Here is a 13,731-nt window from a genome sequence, read left to right as displayed (position 1 = left end):
GAAAAAGTTTTTTTTTTTTTTTTTTTTTTTGAAAAGAATTAAAAGTCAAGAAGAGATCGAGTAAAAGTGGAGAAGGAGGAGGAGAGAGAGAGAGAGACAGAGGAAAGAGTGAGTCGCGTGAGGGGTCGTGGAACTTTTGGTCGAAATCGCGTTATATCGTTTGTTGCGTACGGGTGGTTGAGTTCTCTCCCTCCGTACATAAAGTACGTATCGCATTAGCGCGTTAACGCCAATGCGTTAGCCGGTCGGTCGGCGTCGAATGGCGCTTCGGCCGGGATAAACGAGGATAAAATGACGGGGGTTGGAAGCCAGGGTAGGGTGTGGAATTGTCGCCGATTGAAAACAACGCGCGTCGATGAGATCGGAGCAGGTCTGGGTTAGGGGGCCGGGGGATTCGATAGGTAGAGCATAGAGAGGCAGAGGGGCAGGCCGCCGTGAGGGTAGGGGGCTTCGAATCGGGGATCCAGGGGTAGAGAGCCTCGACGAAGGCCGGCCGACACCGGTGTCCCGTTGCGTTCGATTACAACGACGCCCGTAATAACCGAATTGCCCACGGCCCGTTAAAGCGTTTACACCGTTTGACGGATGATCGACCGCGCTGACTACTCGTTCCGCGTAATATATGAATATGAACCAGCCGCTAACTGACTCTCTCTCTCTTTCTCTCTCTCCCTCTCTCTTCCTTCCCCTTCCTTCCTTCACCCTTTGCATCTTTCTCTTACACTGTCGTTTCAGCTTGTTTCGCTTTTAGAGGCGCGATCGCCAGGAATCCTTGCGTCGTTCTCGTGACGCGATTACAGAAATCTTATGTTCTCTCGAACTGATCGAGAACTCGAGTGAATCGCGATCCAGCGTATAAATAGACGGATATCGGACGATTGGCGAGACGCGCGAGTCAAGGTCGTGACGAGAGAGTTTCACAAACCGATGGAAAATCGCAAACGCGTGTCCCGTTGCGTCGTGTCCTGCCGATTGGAAATAGAACGATTTTCGATCGACACGGTGCTCGATGAAACGGCCCGCGATAGGAAGGTGGTGAACGCGCTCGTTACCAACGTCGAGCGTGATAACCGAATTGGGTATGGACCATTAAAGCGATTACGACACCTGACGAACGCGCTACAAACGGCTATTTGTCGTCGTTACTTGTTCCTACCGTCTCGCTACCTTCGAGATGGATTTTCCTGCTAACCAGACGCCCGTTATGCCGACGGATAATCCGATTAATCCTTCTTGCTTCGCGAAAAACGACGGGACAGGATCGCGCGACGACTTCCTTCCGGAACTATACGACCCAAACTGACGATGCATCATCGTCCTCGATCGCGCCTCCACGTCCAACTTTTTCTATTGTATATGTATGTATATGTCGGAGTAAGGTTGGAATTTTGGGGCGTTCGATGAACCTGTACTTACTTTACCGTCGCGGATGTAGCTAATGTTTATTGTTTATGTAATAGGATGGTCGAGATGATGGTGACAACGAATTCAGGTTCGATAACGAATCCACTGTCCACGGGATGACAAGTATCAACGTGATACACGATTCGGGTAACTTTCTCGATAACTCAATCAGCGATTCGTCCAACGACTAACTAACCCGTAATCCAAATGAAACTGCCCTTATATATTCTCGTCCCCACTTCTCGGGTCAATCTTTGTTTTTAAAGAGAGTCATATAATCATTCCATACATTCCCGTGACCTCTAGTGACCCGCTATGTCACCTTGAACCCGAACCCATCGTCATAAAGCCAGATTGGAACATTAGAACTATTTCTTATTTTTATTACTTAAGTGTAGCTATAGTAAAAGTCTGGACTAGGGTATTGGAGGTTTTCCCAACATTCCGGACCGGAAATCTCGATGTTCTTTCATCTCCGACATATATATACATATAGTTGTCACGACGAATAACATTCGTCAACTTACTATAATAATGTCCAGGTTGTTGGTAAGATGATCTGGAAGAACGCGTTTGCTCACTTCCTCTTCCGGCATACCGTCGAATCTGTCGTGCTTCTTTCTCTCCTTGTACGTCTTTGCTCGTTTCTTCGCCTCGGCTAATTCCGCCCTAAATCAAATTTACATCGTATCGTTGTATCAACCTGTTAGATGGGTCGTTCCCTCATCAACGAATTTCTATAATTGTGCGACCCTAAGTTGACAAATAATGAAATAATTCGTTTCGGTTAGGCCAGTTGTTCGCGAATGGAAACACCCACGACGTGATTCGTTCTTAATAGAAACGAAACGACGCGTGAAAGAATAGGTGACTTTTAAATAGAAGAATATGGCAATCCGAGAGAATAAGCCGTCTTCTTCGGTCAAGTTTTTCGAGACAGACTTTTCTTCTCACGATGAACACGGTAATACAATAGTACAGCAAAGATGTAGACTAATTGTGGGTTTATAAATGGAATATGTAATTGCACGTATAAAAATGACAACGATTCAGCCACCTTGCTAACTCAGTTGTGCGAAAAAATCGGATTTGAAGCTTTTCTAATTCGAATTAGAGGGAAACGGGACGAATATTCTTGCAACAAATCAAACGATCTTGCTCGCTATTGCAGACAACTTTTTAAAGGTGTATCGTAACTATCGGGAATATAATGAGCTTTCGTAGGGGAGAGAAGAATACCATGCTCGCGACTGGTCGATTCCTTCGATCGCGAGCGCGTTATTTACGTTGAAGAAGTTCGTTTACGGTGGAAGCAAAGTTCGCATGGAGCGAACAGCTATAATCGAGTCTGGTCGCATCGATCCACGTCTATTGACCTCGCCGCAAATTATTATTTAGAATGAACTGTACCCGTCGACCACGAACACTAATCGCACGCGGTGTACTTGCCAAAATTATTTCACGAATATACGACCGATTCGAATTATCTCGTTAGCTTATCGTCGAATGAAACGCGGTTCACGCGCGAATTTTTCTCCTCTTCGCTAGCTTCGCTAGATTCGCTAAACTGTTGAACGGTTCGTAACAAATGTAAGCCGTATTTGTCCTTTTCTATCACGTTGACTGCCACGACACCCGTATTCGGGTGACAGCAAAGTTTTCGGTAGGGCCGCGTCACCCGTATCCGTGTTACGCTTATTTGACTACTTGCGAAGGTACTTGAAAAGATATTCTACAGGAAATAATAAAACTATCGAATCGTTATAAAAGTAATACGAAAATGGTTCATTAAGAAAATTATTTACTCGCATTACTAAAATATCCAGCAAGAGAACGCTTGGTACTGTGGCACGCGTGGCCTGACGGTGATTTCAGTGAAAACACGCGTGGCAGTCGACGTGCTACAGAAGCAAGAAAAGATACTCTGACGTCTTTACCATCTATTTCATACATTTCGATTCTTTTAAACGGAATATTAAGAAATTGCTGCGATTGTACCTTCGTTACTATTATTAACAACATTTTAGAACGAATGAAATTATCCATATTCGCAAATTGTTTAACCGTAACATCTTCGGCAACGAATCGAATGTAAAATTACGGAATCATAAAGGAGAAGTTGAACTTTACAATTTTTAATTGGCAGGTTATCGCGCAAGAAGGTCCCGATATTAAATATATCGCGGAAGAACTGTGATTATGAAATTGTAGATCTCGTAGTAATAGTCGCAAGAAATGAAAAAAAGAAGGAAACAAAACGTCTAAGAAAACGAGAAAAAGATATTGAAAATCTCGTATGCGTTCTTACTCTTCGGGTGTGAGAATCATCTCGGATTTTCTCTTGCGGCCGCGTTTCTTCGGCTGTTGCGCCGCCAACTGCGGATTCACGCTGCCGTTCATTACGCCGAGGTTCATCTGAAGATGTTGCGGTCCGGATAGCGATCCAGGCGGCGTCGACGTAGGTGTAGAGAGGACTCCTTGGCCTCCAGCTGGACACGTCATGTTTTCCGGATTGCCAACTGGACTGCTCGCCGTTCTGATGCCGCCCATCGACATTTCCTCGTCGACGAACGAGTACGGATCCACCGGAGTCTCGCACTTGATCGCCACCTACGAATCACATTCTCTTTTAGCAAAACTAATTTTTCTCTTTTTTTCCTTCTTTTTTTCCTTGCTGCCCTTGTTCCTTTAGAAAAAATCAACAGACCATAACTAATCACGGCGATTCCGTGCGATCAACATCCGACTAACTTGTTACAACTTTTTGCCATCGTGACAACAGCGATGGCGAATTTGCAGTGGGTTTTTTATGCGTCGTTGGGAAAATAACGTTTGAACGACAGGCAGAGAGCGAACGCACACGGTATCGTGATCACGTACGATCGTAAAATATACACGTACTAGTCGCGCAATAGTGTTTCAAAATTGTCAAACAGATTATCGTTCGTAATTACTCGCTACACGTCAATTCGCGTCCACACGTCTTCATTCGCGTTCTCATCGTTTTCTCGATGCCCGTGAACGTTTCAACGTATTTTCGTAGTAGCTTCGCGCGATCTTAACCGCTTTAACGGCCGTGCCGATGTTAAGAGGCGCACCTAATTAACCGTCTTCGACATATTCTTCTGTTACTGTGCAGTCGCGTTTTCGTATTCGTTCAAATTGTATTGAAAAAAACGTTTCTCCACTTTCTACCATGCGTGTACTGTATGTCATTAGCGACGTAAGATTCAGAACTACAAAAAGATATATATCATTACATGGCTAAGAAGCAATTCCACTAAAAAGAGAAATCTCGAATCTAAAAAAGAAACAAAAGGAGAAAAGGAATACTGACCGCTTAAATCGAAGAAAATTAGGGTTGACGAATCGGTTCTTACGAAAAGCCAGCAACCGGACGAGAGCAGGCAGCAATCGATCATCGATGTAAATTTCACGAGGAGATAACTAGCCGACGCGACAGTGACACGATTATCTATAGCTATTGGTTGCAATCTTCGAACGAACAGTGCTGAGTGCAGAGCACAAAAGCAAGGGATATTTTTTATCAGTGTCCGCTTGGTCGCCGCGACCGATTATCTTTCGACTTCTTAGCCTCGATCTTAGGTTATCTTGGTGCGACATGAGAGCAGTCGGTGTGTACGATTTGCGTTTAAAAATTAAGCGATACCCACGAGAAGGCTAACGCCGAGTTCATATCGTTGTTGACGAGCAGTTGGCGACTATCGCGACGCATCGCTTGCCATCGTTCGCCAATGGTTCACCATACCAGTTTGTCATCTGATTACCGTTTCTTCGCGTGCTATTTATTCTGGTCGAATTTCTAATAGCACGCTGCGCTTTGTTTCGTGTACGTTCAGCTTGAATGTCCTCGGGACAGGCTTAAAATTCTATCTGAAAATCTATCAAGAATGCACTGAAACTCAGCGAAACTGCAAGAACCATAAATTCGTTATCTAATAAATATCGCGAAACTTCCAAATCTAAGATATTTACAAACATATTCGTGAAATATGATAGTATCGAACACTGTTAGCTGATATCTTGCAAATTTTCGCGAGCACATGAACTGATCGGCGTACGGTACATAACAGAAACGCTATTCGCGAGTTCCAGTGTACGCACGTTTTGCTGCGTTTATTTGCCAATAGTTGCGATCAGTGTGAACTAGACATGAGAAACCAACAGCCTTTTACATCCGATCGAGCACGTTTATCATTTTTCATTAATTGCTCGCGCGAAAGAGGGCCGTTTAACGCGAGAATTCAAGTCGAGCAGCGCAATTCGGATAAAACACCGGCCTATCGTTAGGTCGAATGAAACGAATTGGATCGCAAACTTGTGTCAATAATTCAAAGACGCAGTTCACCGTACAAGGCTTTTTATCCACGAAACTTTTCCCCGATATGTAAATTCTCTCACCTTTACCTCGCCTTGGATATGTACGTGTGCCAAATGTTTAGTTGGATCGACCTTGTGCCGAAAAAATAGGTTGCGAAGAATGCGATGGACCAGACCCATTCGCATAACTCACATTGTTACGTGTCAACGACAAACCTCGTTGCATAAGCCAGCCGTAAAACTAACGTGGAAACGCGAATCGACCATTTGGCGTATCATCGCGGAAACTCGATCTGCCGATCGCCGCTGTGCTCTCGTCTTAATTTATTGCTCGTAATTTTCATCGAACGGCCGCTAGATCCGATCGATACGATCGTTCGCAACGAGCGTCTCTGTCGGTCGTTGATTCACTTTCTAAACAGACCTAAGAACTTTTCTTTGCGCAATCGTTCACTTCCGGAAACTCGCGCGTGTCGATTAACAGCGCATCGTTTAATATTATCGTTTCGCGCGATTCATGCCACGTCACCTTTGCTCTTTACGCTCTCGTCCGTTGTTCGTTTTTCTTTGCCCGCCTTTCGTCTAATTTCGATTCCACGATATCGCGCTTACACGAAAAATCGACTCGGCGAAGCTTTCCAGCGAGAAATGCGAGAAACTACTTGCAAAGCTTAGAAGAACATTGTTTATATCGCACGGAATTATACGTTCGCGTAGCACCGCGATCGATTAAGCGAGATATCCTCTCGAGTATACTCGATGGTGGTTCGTTGGTGCAAGCTAAAAATACTCTTCCGTCCGATAAATATAATTTTCACGTTTCACGCGATTAGTAGAAATGAAATTTTCGATGGAAACTTGGTGGTCGAATGGAAACAAGCGAATGTTGGCTACAGATTTGTTAGGAAGCTTGGCAGAAGAGAAAGGAAGATAGAAAGGGAAGAGGTGTGGAAACTGGATTCGAACGAGGTTTCGCGGGTGTACCTTCCTCTGGAGAGAAATAGGAAAAAACTCACCTGTCCGAGGGTGGAAGCGGTCGAGCCAGGTTGCTGGGGTTGATGCGCTGTCGCCGATATCGGCGTGAGGGGTGTGTGCGGCGTGTGTGGTGTGTGCGGTGTGTGCGGTGTCAGTGGCGTGTGGTACTGCTGACTGCTGTCACCACCGGTGCTCCTCATCTCGAGGTCCGGACTTGTCTCGTAACCGTCATCCCTCGCTTCCTGCTTTACCATCACCCCTGCACAGAAAAAGACATCGCACCCACCGACGTCGGTTCAATCTCTTCTCGCCTTGATCGTTAGCAACTTAGCAATTTCGAATCTACTTTTCGATCCTCCTCGATCTTCGCACTCGAATCTTTCGCGGTTTCTCGTAGCTTCGCTTTTCCGTCTTTTTTCGTTTATCTTGCCGATAGGAAAGAAAATATCGTGTTCGAGAAAGAACACGGAAGATCGAGAATCATGGCGAATAGAAGAGGCTCGGGCTCCTTTTTCGAACGAGTTCGATTCTCTCGCAGCGCCTTTTTCCCCCGTTCTTCTCGCTCCCACGTTTTCCCGCTACTTTCGAATATTTTTAATATCGATCTGGACGGAAAAACGTGGCGTTATTTTTCCACCAGCTTATCGCTGCAGGTATATTTTTACGTCGCGACTCAACTTTCCGCAAATGCGGAACCGTATCTCGCCGGTTCGAATAAAATGCCGTTGCACGCCGTTCCAAACTCCAGCCTCGAAATCCGCATCCTTCCTCGCACGAATCTTCGCGATCTCGGCGCCTGTACGTTTCACGGTCGCGTCTCGTTAACCTTCGTTCAGATTTTTTAATACCAACGATACGACGGTAAGTTCGATCACTCTATTAATTCGAGGATTTCGAAACGGAGAACGCGGTCGAAAGTTGCTCAACGACGCGTGCAAACGTTCAACGGACCCGGGAAAAAATGTTCATCATCGGCGATATCTTCGCTAGTCGACGATTTCCATCAAATTTCGATTCTTCTCAAACAGTTTTTTACGCGTTCTTCAACCTCCACCATGTGTTTACACTGTCGATATCGTCGAATCGCTTACTCAAAATTTCGCTCGGTTTTTACGATGCTGCTGTCGCGAAAATTCAGAGCAACGGTTAAAAAAAGATTGCTCCGCGATTAGGTTTTCTCAAGCTTTAACTTTCACGCGCTTGCAGAGTATCTGGGATAATCTCGAATAAGTTTTCTAAACGCCACGATAAACAAGAACGAGACTATGAGCCGTACGGGAGGCTATCGGCGAACGAGATAGAACTCACCGAACAAACGTGTTTTATTAATGAATTTTTCATCGTTTTTCTTTTCCTGTTCGTGCGTAACGCGCGACTAAGAACAGCGTTCGCTGGAACGTGTCGTTATCCGACGGAAATTCGTAATGAGGACGCGACGTTCTCGAACAATTCGATCGAGTAAGGTGGAAAATTAAAGGAAAAAACGCGAATATCGAAGGAAATGTTACGAGCTGATATTTATCGGCTGATTTGACGATTTTACGCTTATCTTTCGAAAAATCTTTTTCCGCCGAAATTCCCCGTTGAAAATACGAGCAACGGTATATGTTGAATTTGAAAATGAACGTACGCGATTAAGCGGGCGTTTTTGTGGCATGCCAAACGCATGAATCACCTACGTTTCGGCTTGTGTGCGTAGTCATATTTGCAAGATACAATATACAAAATTAAAACGATATTTGATTCGTTATACCTTTGTCCGCGTAATCGTGCAATATTGAATTGTCACGAGGGGGGTAATTTTTTCAACGTAGCTTGAAACTTTCCTCTGAAATATCGGAGTCGTTGCTTTTATACATCGCCGACGTTTGATAGTTGGAAATTGTTCGCACACTATAGAGGTTGCGAGCGTATCCGATGCGCCGCGCCTGGCCAATCTTTAAAAGAGAACTCCGCCAATAAATTTAATACAACGCTAATTTAATATGTAGAACGTTTTCCCGAATTTTTCGCTGCACTGATTAATCAGCGACGTTCTTCCTTTATTGCGAAATACCGTTCCAATCTCCAAAATGTACAATTTGCCTGTGAACTTTCGGAACGCGCGCGTATTCTCTTCTTGTTCGACTATTGTAACACGCGTACCAATTCGATTTCAATTTCTCGCTTTGTTGTTGGAATTTTTCTTACCTTGAGAACCAGCGCAATTCATCGGGGTGCCGTTCGGTCCACCATTTTGCACAGGCGACGGATACGATCTGCAAAATCGACCAACGAAACTATATTACGTTACATTCAATTATATTAACAAACGAAACTGTATCGATGATAATTGTATTAAAACGTTTTTATCGTCCGTTTTATACGAAAATAGCCACGCAATTCGTGATAGCAATTGTACTTTAAAATTAGGCGGTCTTCGCTCAAAGTCTATAAATCGTTAAACTATTTTCCCTTTTTCTTTCCTTTACAGAAATGAAGTTGGAGGAAATGCCTTTGTGTACCGACCAGCAACAGGTAATTTTAACCTATTTTGAAACACTTTTCGTTTTATTCGTCCAAGGATACTGGAGCGCGCGCTTAGCATTATTTATACATCGTTTTAGCCAAAAATCGGTATCCGATTCTTCCAGCGATATTCATTCGCGATTTTTCCTTCCGGGTGACCAAAGATTTTCACGCACAGTGGCTCGTCGTAGAAAACTGGCGTGCGTGTAACGCGTGTATCGCACGAAACATCTTGAAATTTCATTAGAACTTTAACGAGGCACGACTGTCGCGCTTATGCAGAATTATTACGCGCCAGTTACAAAATATTTACCGCTTAACCATCTTAAACGTATTAATCTAACGAATATTTAGTTACTACAGTTGGGTGTCGTTACAATGCTAATAAAATTTCGAAACTTTCGTACAGCGTAATATGTGTTCGTAAAAGATGCCGACGAGTGTTCGAGCGTTTCCTCGAGCCGCGTTAAATCGAAGAAACTTGCTGTTTCTCCCAAGGGTCCGAGCGCGTTTCCTAAAAGGCAATTAAATACCGGTAATGTTAATATCTACGGGGGCAGAAAAAGCACGCGGAGAAGAAAAGTAACAGAGGTGAGAATTAGCGGAAAATCGTAATCGGTGCAGCGTCGTTACACCGCATAAGCCCGCGTGCACCACATTTAATTGATTATGCTCCGTATAATCAACCGCCAGTTACGATTGTTCTCTCTGTTATCTACCCCTTTCGTTTCCTCCCCTATCGTCCTCGCTACCTTCCCTCCCCTCCCTCTTTCTCTTTCTCTCTCTCTTTCTCTCTGCTTTTCTCGATCTCCATCCATCTAGCTAGCTTTCGACTAATTACGAGGTCCTATTAGCATCATGCTACGCCAAAGGTGCACGCCATACATCGAAATCGTTCTGCGCGAATTACAAACGCGCGACGTCGTCTCTCGGCCCTCGTTGATAAACGCGCACTTTACGAACGTGAGTGGAAATCGTCGCGTATCCCGGAGCCGCAATTGCGGAAGATTCGAATCGCGAGAGTCGCGCGGAGATTACGTGTTCCGAGCGGCTGTACAAACTTCTCGGCAAGTGAAACCATTACGATCAGCTGTGTCGTTGGATCGATTAAGTAGTTTCACGTCCGCAGAATTTCGCCATTCTCGCTCTCGTTCTTCCACTCTTTCGGTCTTTGTTCAGCCACGTGGCGATGGAACACGCGCCGATCAGCTTTACGCCAATATTTATAGCCATCAGACTGCGTGGATTTCAGACTTTGTAAGGCAAACAGATTTCTGGCCGATGACGAATCGAAGGCTCGTTAAACGGGTCGTTCCTCGATCGATAAATTCTACGGTCGTGTAGAATCGAAAATTCACGTAGACGCCGTTAATCGTAGTCGAGTCGTGTTTATTTGGTATTTGGTATTCGATAGGACGCGTCGAAGAAGAAAAGATTCGTACGTAGGGCGGTACTCGTAGAACGAAGGTGGCAAAAATATAAATATATAGAAATACGAGCACGAGCGTGCAACTGGAATTTGAAGTCATCGATTCGTTTTACCGCGTGGAAGGGAATCTGAAAAGCGGAGAAAGTCAGCGGACGTCAACGAGCATTCGAGTAGATACGAATATACATGTAGAGAGGAGAAGGCCTTCCATTTAGCGGATACGCGGTTCCGTGCGTTCGCGATACACCGCACCATGCCGTGCGTAATGGGCACTCGGCCCGTGTTACAAATATTACGTTCGAGACTAAATACAAACAATCCGGTTTGTACGGTTTGTACGGCGCAACATAATGCGGACAGGTTCGTTGTTTCCGTTAAAATCGAAAATTATAGACCCCCCCGATACGTTTGTCGAAGCTGCTGACAAAGGGGGCAAAATACGAAGTCAATATTTGCGAGTACGTTGTCCGGCCTGAGCTTTCTAATATTTGCGAGATTCGCTACGAACGCTTCGATTTCTTCTGCAACAGCAGCTTCAAAATTATAGCGTAAACGAAGGTTTGCAGAATTTGAATTTACCTTCGTTACTATCAGGTCGTCGGAGAAGTTTCTTACGTTTTATAAGGAAATAATGGATGCACATTATATTATTTTACCGAATTACGTATGGTCGATTTTGTTCTATCAAAATGAAGATCACAACGTTGGACAGGTTAGGTTTCACGTTTGTGTAAAGATGCATCGTTGTAAAAGACGTGTCTGTAAAAAAAAGACACTTTTCGAACAACTTAATATATATTGGTAGGTTCGTACGTTATATCTTGGTGGACTCGTGGTAACGATATTTAAATTAGTGTAAAGTATGCAAATTCGTGATAGATTAATAATTAGAAGCATTATAACTCGCGACCTTATCGATAGAATACACTTGAGTTATCTGCTTAAAAGACACAGACGCTAATGTGTTTTACTATCCGTATTTTACTTTGATATACGTACGTGTATTATTTAAGTACGTAGGTAGGTAAAACAGAACGTAATATGCGGTTAGAGACATCGATATCCGTAATAATTCGAACTTAAATGCCATAATCATCGGTACGTTTCCGTCTCGACGTAAATACTAGTTGAATGAAAACTTGAAAATTCTCTCTCAAGTTCGATTTGTAGTACGGTCGACTATTACGTAGGGTCGAGTCTGTTAATAACGAACGAACGATACGAAGTAGTGCAGGTAAAACAGTTTGTCAGAATTTTCGCCGACGATAAATCAGCTCTCGTCGATAAGCGTCGATACGACTGCGACGCGAGAGGAACCTTCTGGAATCGTTGTCCGGAAACTCGATCGAACGTCGATCCATCCGCATAACCCTCTTGCTGTCGCGTCACGTGGTAGAGACGTAAAACGCGTCGCGGTATCGCTGGAACGTGGAGGCGAAGCGGTACTTTTCTGTCGATACGGTTGCAAGGAGAGAAACGTTTGCACGACTGTCGAAGACAGAACGATGCCGCGAAAGAAAAACTCGTCAGGACGAAAGAGTTACGTAAAGTATCTCGAGCGGGTATGGATCTTGGAGTGGGTAGAGTTTACGATCGAACGAAAACGCTCGAAAAGCCGGAACTAAGTTTATTTTTTGCCACAACGCCGCGTAATCGCCCGTCACGCTCGCTTTTGTAATCGTCGCGAAAGAAACGCACGACCGTCACGTTCGAAGAAACACACTTATTTTATCGAGTGTCGTTATTCGAGATTCGACAAAGTTACTTTTAGACGTCGTACGTCAAGCTACTTATAGTAGGTGCAAGCGATATAATCGGTGTATTCACGCTCGAAATACTCGCAACATAATTTTACTTAAAGGATACGGAGAAATTGGAACATTTCTACGTACCGTGCGATTCGCTGTGTACGTACGCTTTGGCGAACCAACGAACGTTCCACCGATTCTCCCTGTTTATGGGTTTTTGTTCGCGTAGCAGCGCAGGTTGATCTGATCGGTCGGTAACGTTAAATAAAATCTCGTCGAGCAAGCGGACTTTGTACAAGCGAATTTCTCGTCTTTCGCTGCACGCGTTCCTCTCCGTGTCGTTAGGTCGTTTCAACGAAACAGGACAACAGTAGTGGAAAGTTTCGTGTTTACAAATAAAATCATATAATATTACGTGGCAATGAGCGAACGTAGCTCCGTGGTTCTCTCTCCTCTGTGCAACCTGACATGCCATTTCCTCAGCGACAAACACACCTCGTAACGATCGAAACGAACGAAAGGATATCGTTTTGCTTTCTTTTCTCGCGAACACCCACGCCTCGTGTTTTTGGCTAGTTACGACAAACCTCGTATATATCGAAAACGATCGTTTCATCGATATTCCGTAGTCAGCGTTGGCAAAGTTTGTAAGGTTAACTCGAATCGGCGAGCAAACGTCGATAAGAAAGATCGTGTATCGCGTTACTCTCGTGAATATCCTTAGAAATTCATTTTCACGCAGAGACGATAGTTTGGTGTGCGTGTGTCAGCGAGAGAAAGAGAGACAGAGATAGATAGATAGAGAGAGAGATAGAGAGAGAGATGGAGGGGAAGGAAAGCTTTGAAAGGAAAGGGAAAAAGAAAGCCGCGATAAAAGTGGCTTCGTAGGGCTGTAGCTAGGTAGCTAGGTAGGTAGGTAGGTAGGTAGGTAGGTAGGTAGGTAGGTGGGTAGGTAGGTAGGTAGGTAGGTAGGTACGAAGACCATGGGATGCACTCGTACTCGTTCGTAGTGTTATCGACGCGACGCGTCGAGTATTCACGGTGCAACGCGCACTGGCAAACGATCGTTCGGATGCATTTGAGGAGAACCGTGGCAGCAAGCTCGTCTCTTTCCAATTTTTTTTCCTCCGCCACGCAGCGCCGTTACCTCGGCGCGAAGAAAAAGCTTGGAATTACTTTGCGCCGTTTCTCCGAGCGTGCAAAGTTGCAGCTGCGTTCTGCGTTCCGGTTGGCCGTTCGTTAATAGCGCGCGGCCATCGTTATCTTCGCACTTTCGCGTCGTCCACCGCTGGCTGGCATCATCGGCCTTAAACTCTCGTCTCTCCG

The 13,731-nt window shown here is 44.8% G+C and overlaps 2 protein-coding genes across 3 annotated transcripts in view; one reads left to right on the top strand and one right to left on the bottom strand.

The window, feature by feature from the left end:
• The window catches only part of LOC100746538, a 67,910-nt gene that overhangs the window by 14,072 nt on the left and 40,107 nt on the right, over window positions 1-13,731 (top strand). Inside the window, exon 2 of one of the 2 annotated variants that reach the window (XM_024368070.2) lies at window positions 9,194-9,237. In XM_024368070.2, the coding sequence (XP_024223838.1) occupies window positions 9,196-9,237 (42 nt within the window). In that variant the 5' untranslated portion in view covers window positions 9,194-9,195. Of the gene's footprint in view, window positions 1-9,180; window positions 9,238-13,731 lie in introns of those variants that run through there. The other variant, XM_033321086.1, reaches the window with a different exon arrangement.
• The window catches only part of LOC100741428 (probable serine/threonine-protein kinase yakA), a 56,817-nt gene that overhangs the window by 21,537 nt on the left and 21,549 nt on the right, over window positions 1-13,731 (bottom strand). The window contains exons 2-5 of the mRNA XM_003490031.4: window positions 8,911-8,978; window positions 6,762-6,979; window positions 3,713-4,014; window positions 1,932-2,073 (exon numbers count right to left, since the gene is read on the bottom strand). Of these exons, the coding sequence (XP_003490079.1) occupies window positions 1,932-2,073; window positions 3,713-4,014; window positions 6,762-6,979; window positions 8,911-8,978 (730 nt within the window). The remainder of the gene's footprint in view (window positions 1-1,931; window positions 2,074-3,712; window positions 4,015-6,761; window positions 6,980-8,910; window positions 8,979-13,731) is intronic.

Source organism: Bombus impatiens, unplaced genomic scaffold (assembly GCF_000188095.3).
Source record: "Bombus impatiens unplaced genomic scaffold, BIMP_2.2 scf_0389, whole genome shotgun sequence".
NCBI classification, from domain to species: domain Eukaryota; kingdom Metazoa; phylum Arthropoda; class Insecta; order Hymenoptera; family Apidae; genus Bombus; species Bombus impatiens.
Note: the sequence above shows the minus strand (reverse complement) of the source record. Positions and strands in the feature narration are given on the sequence as shown.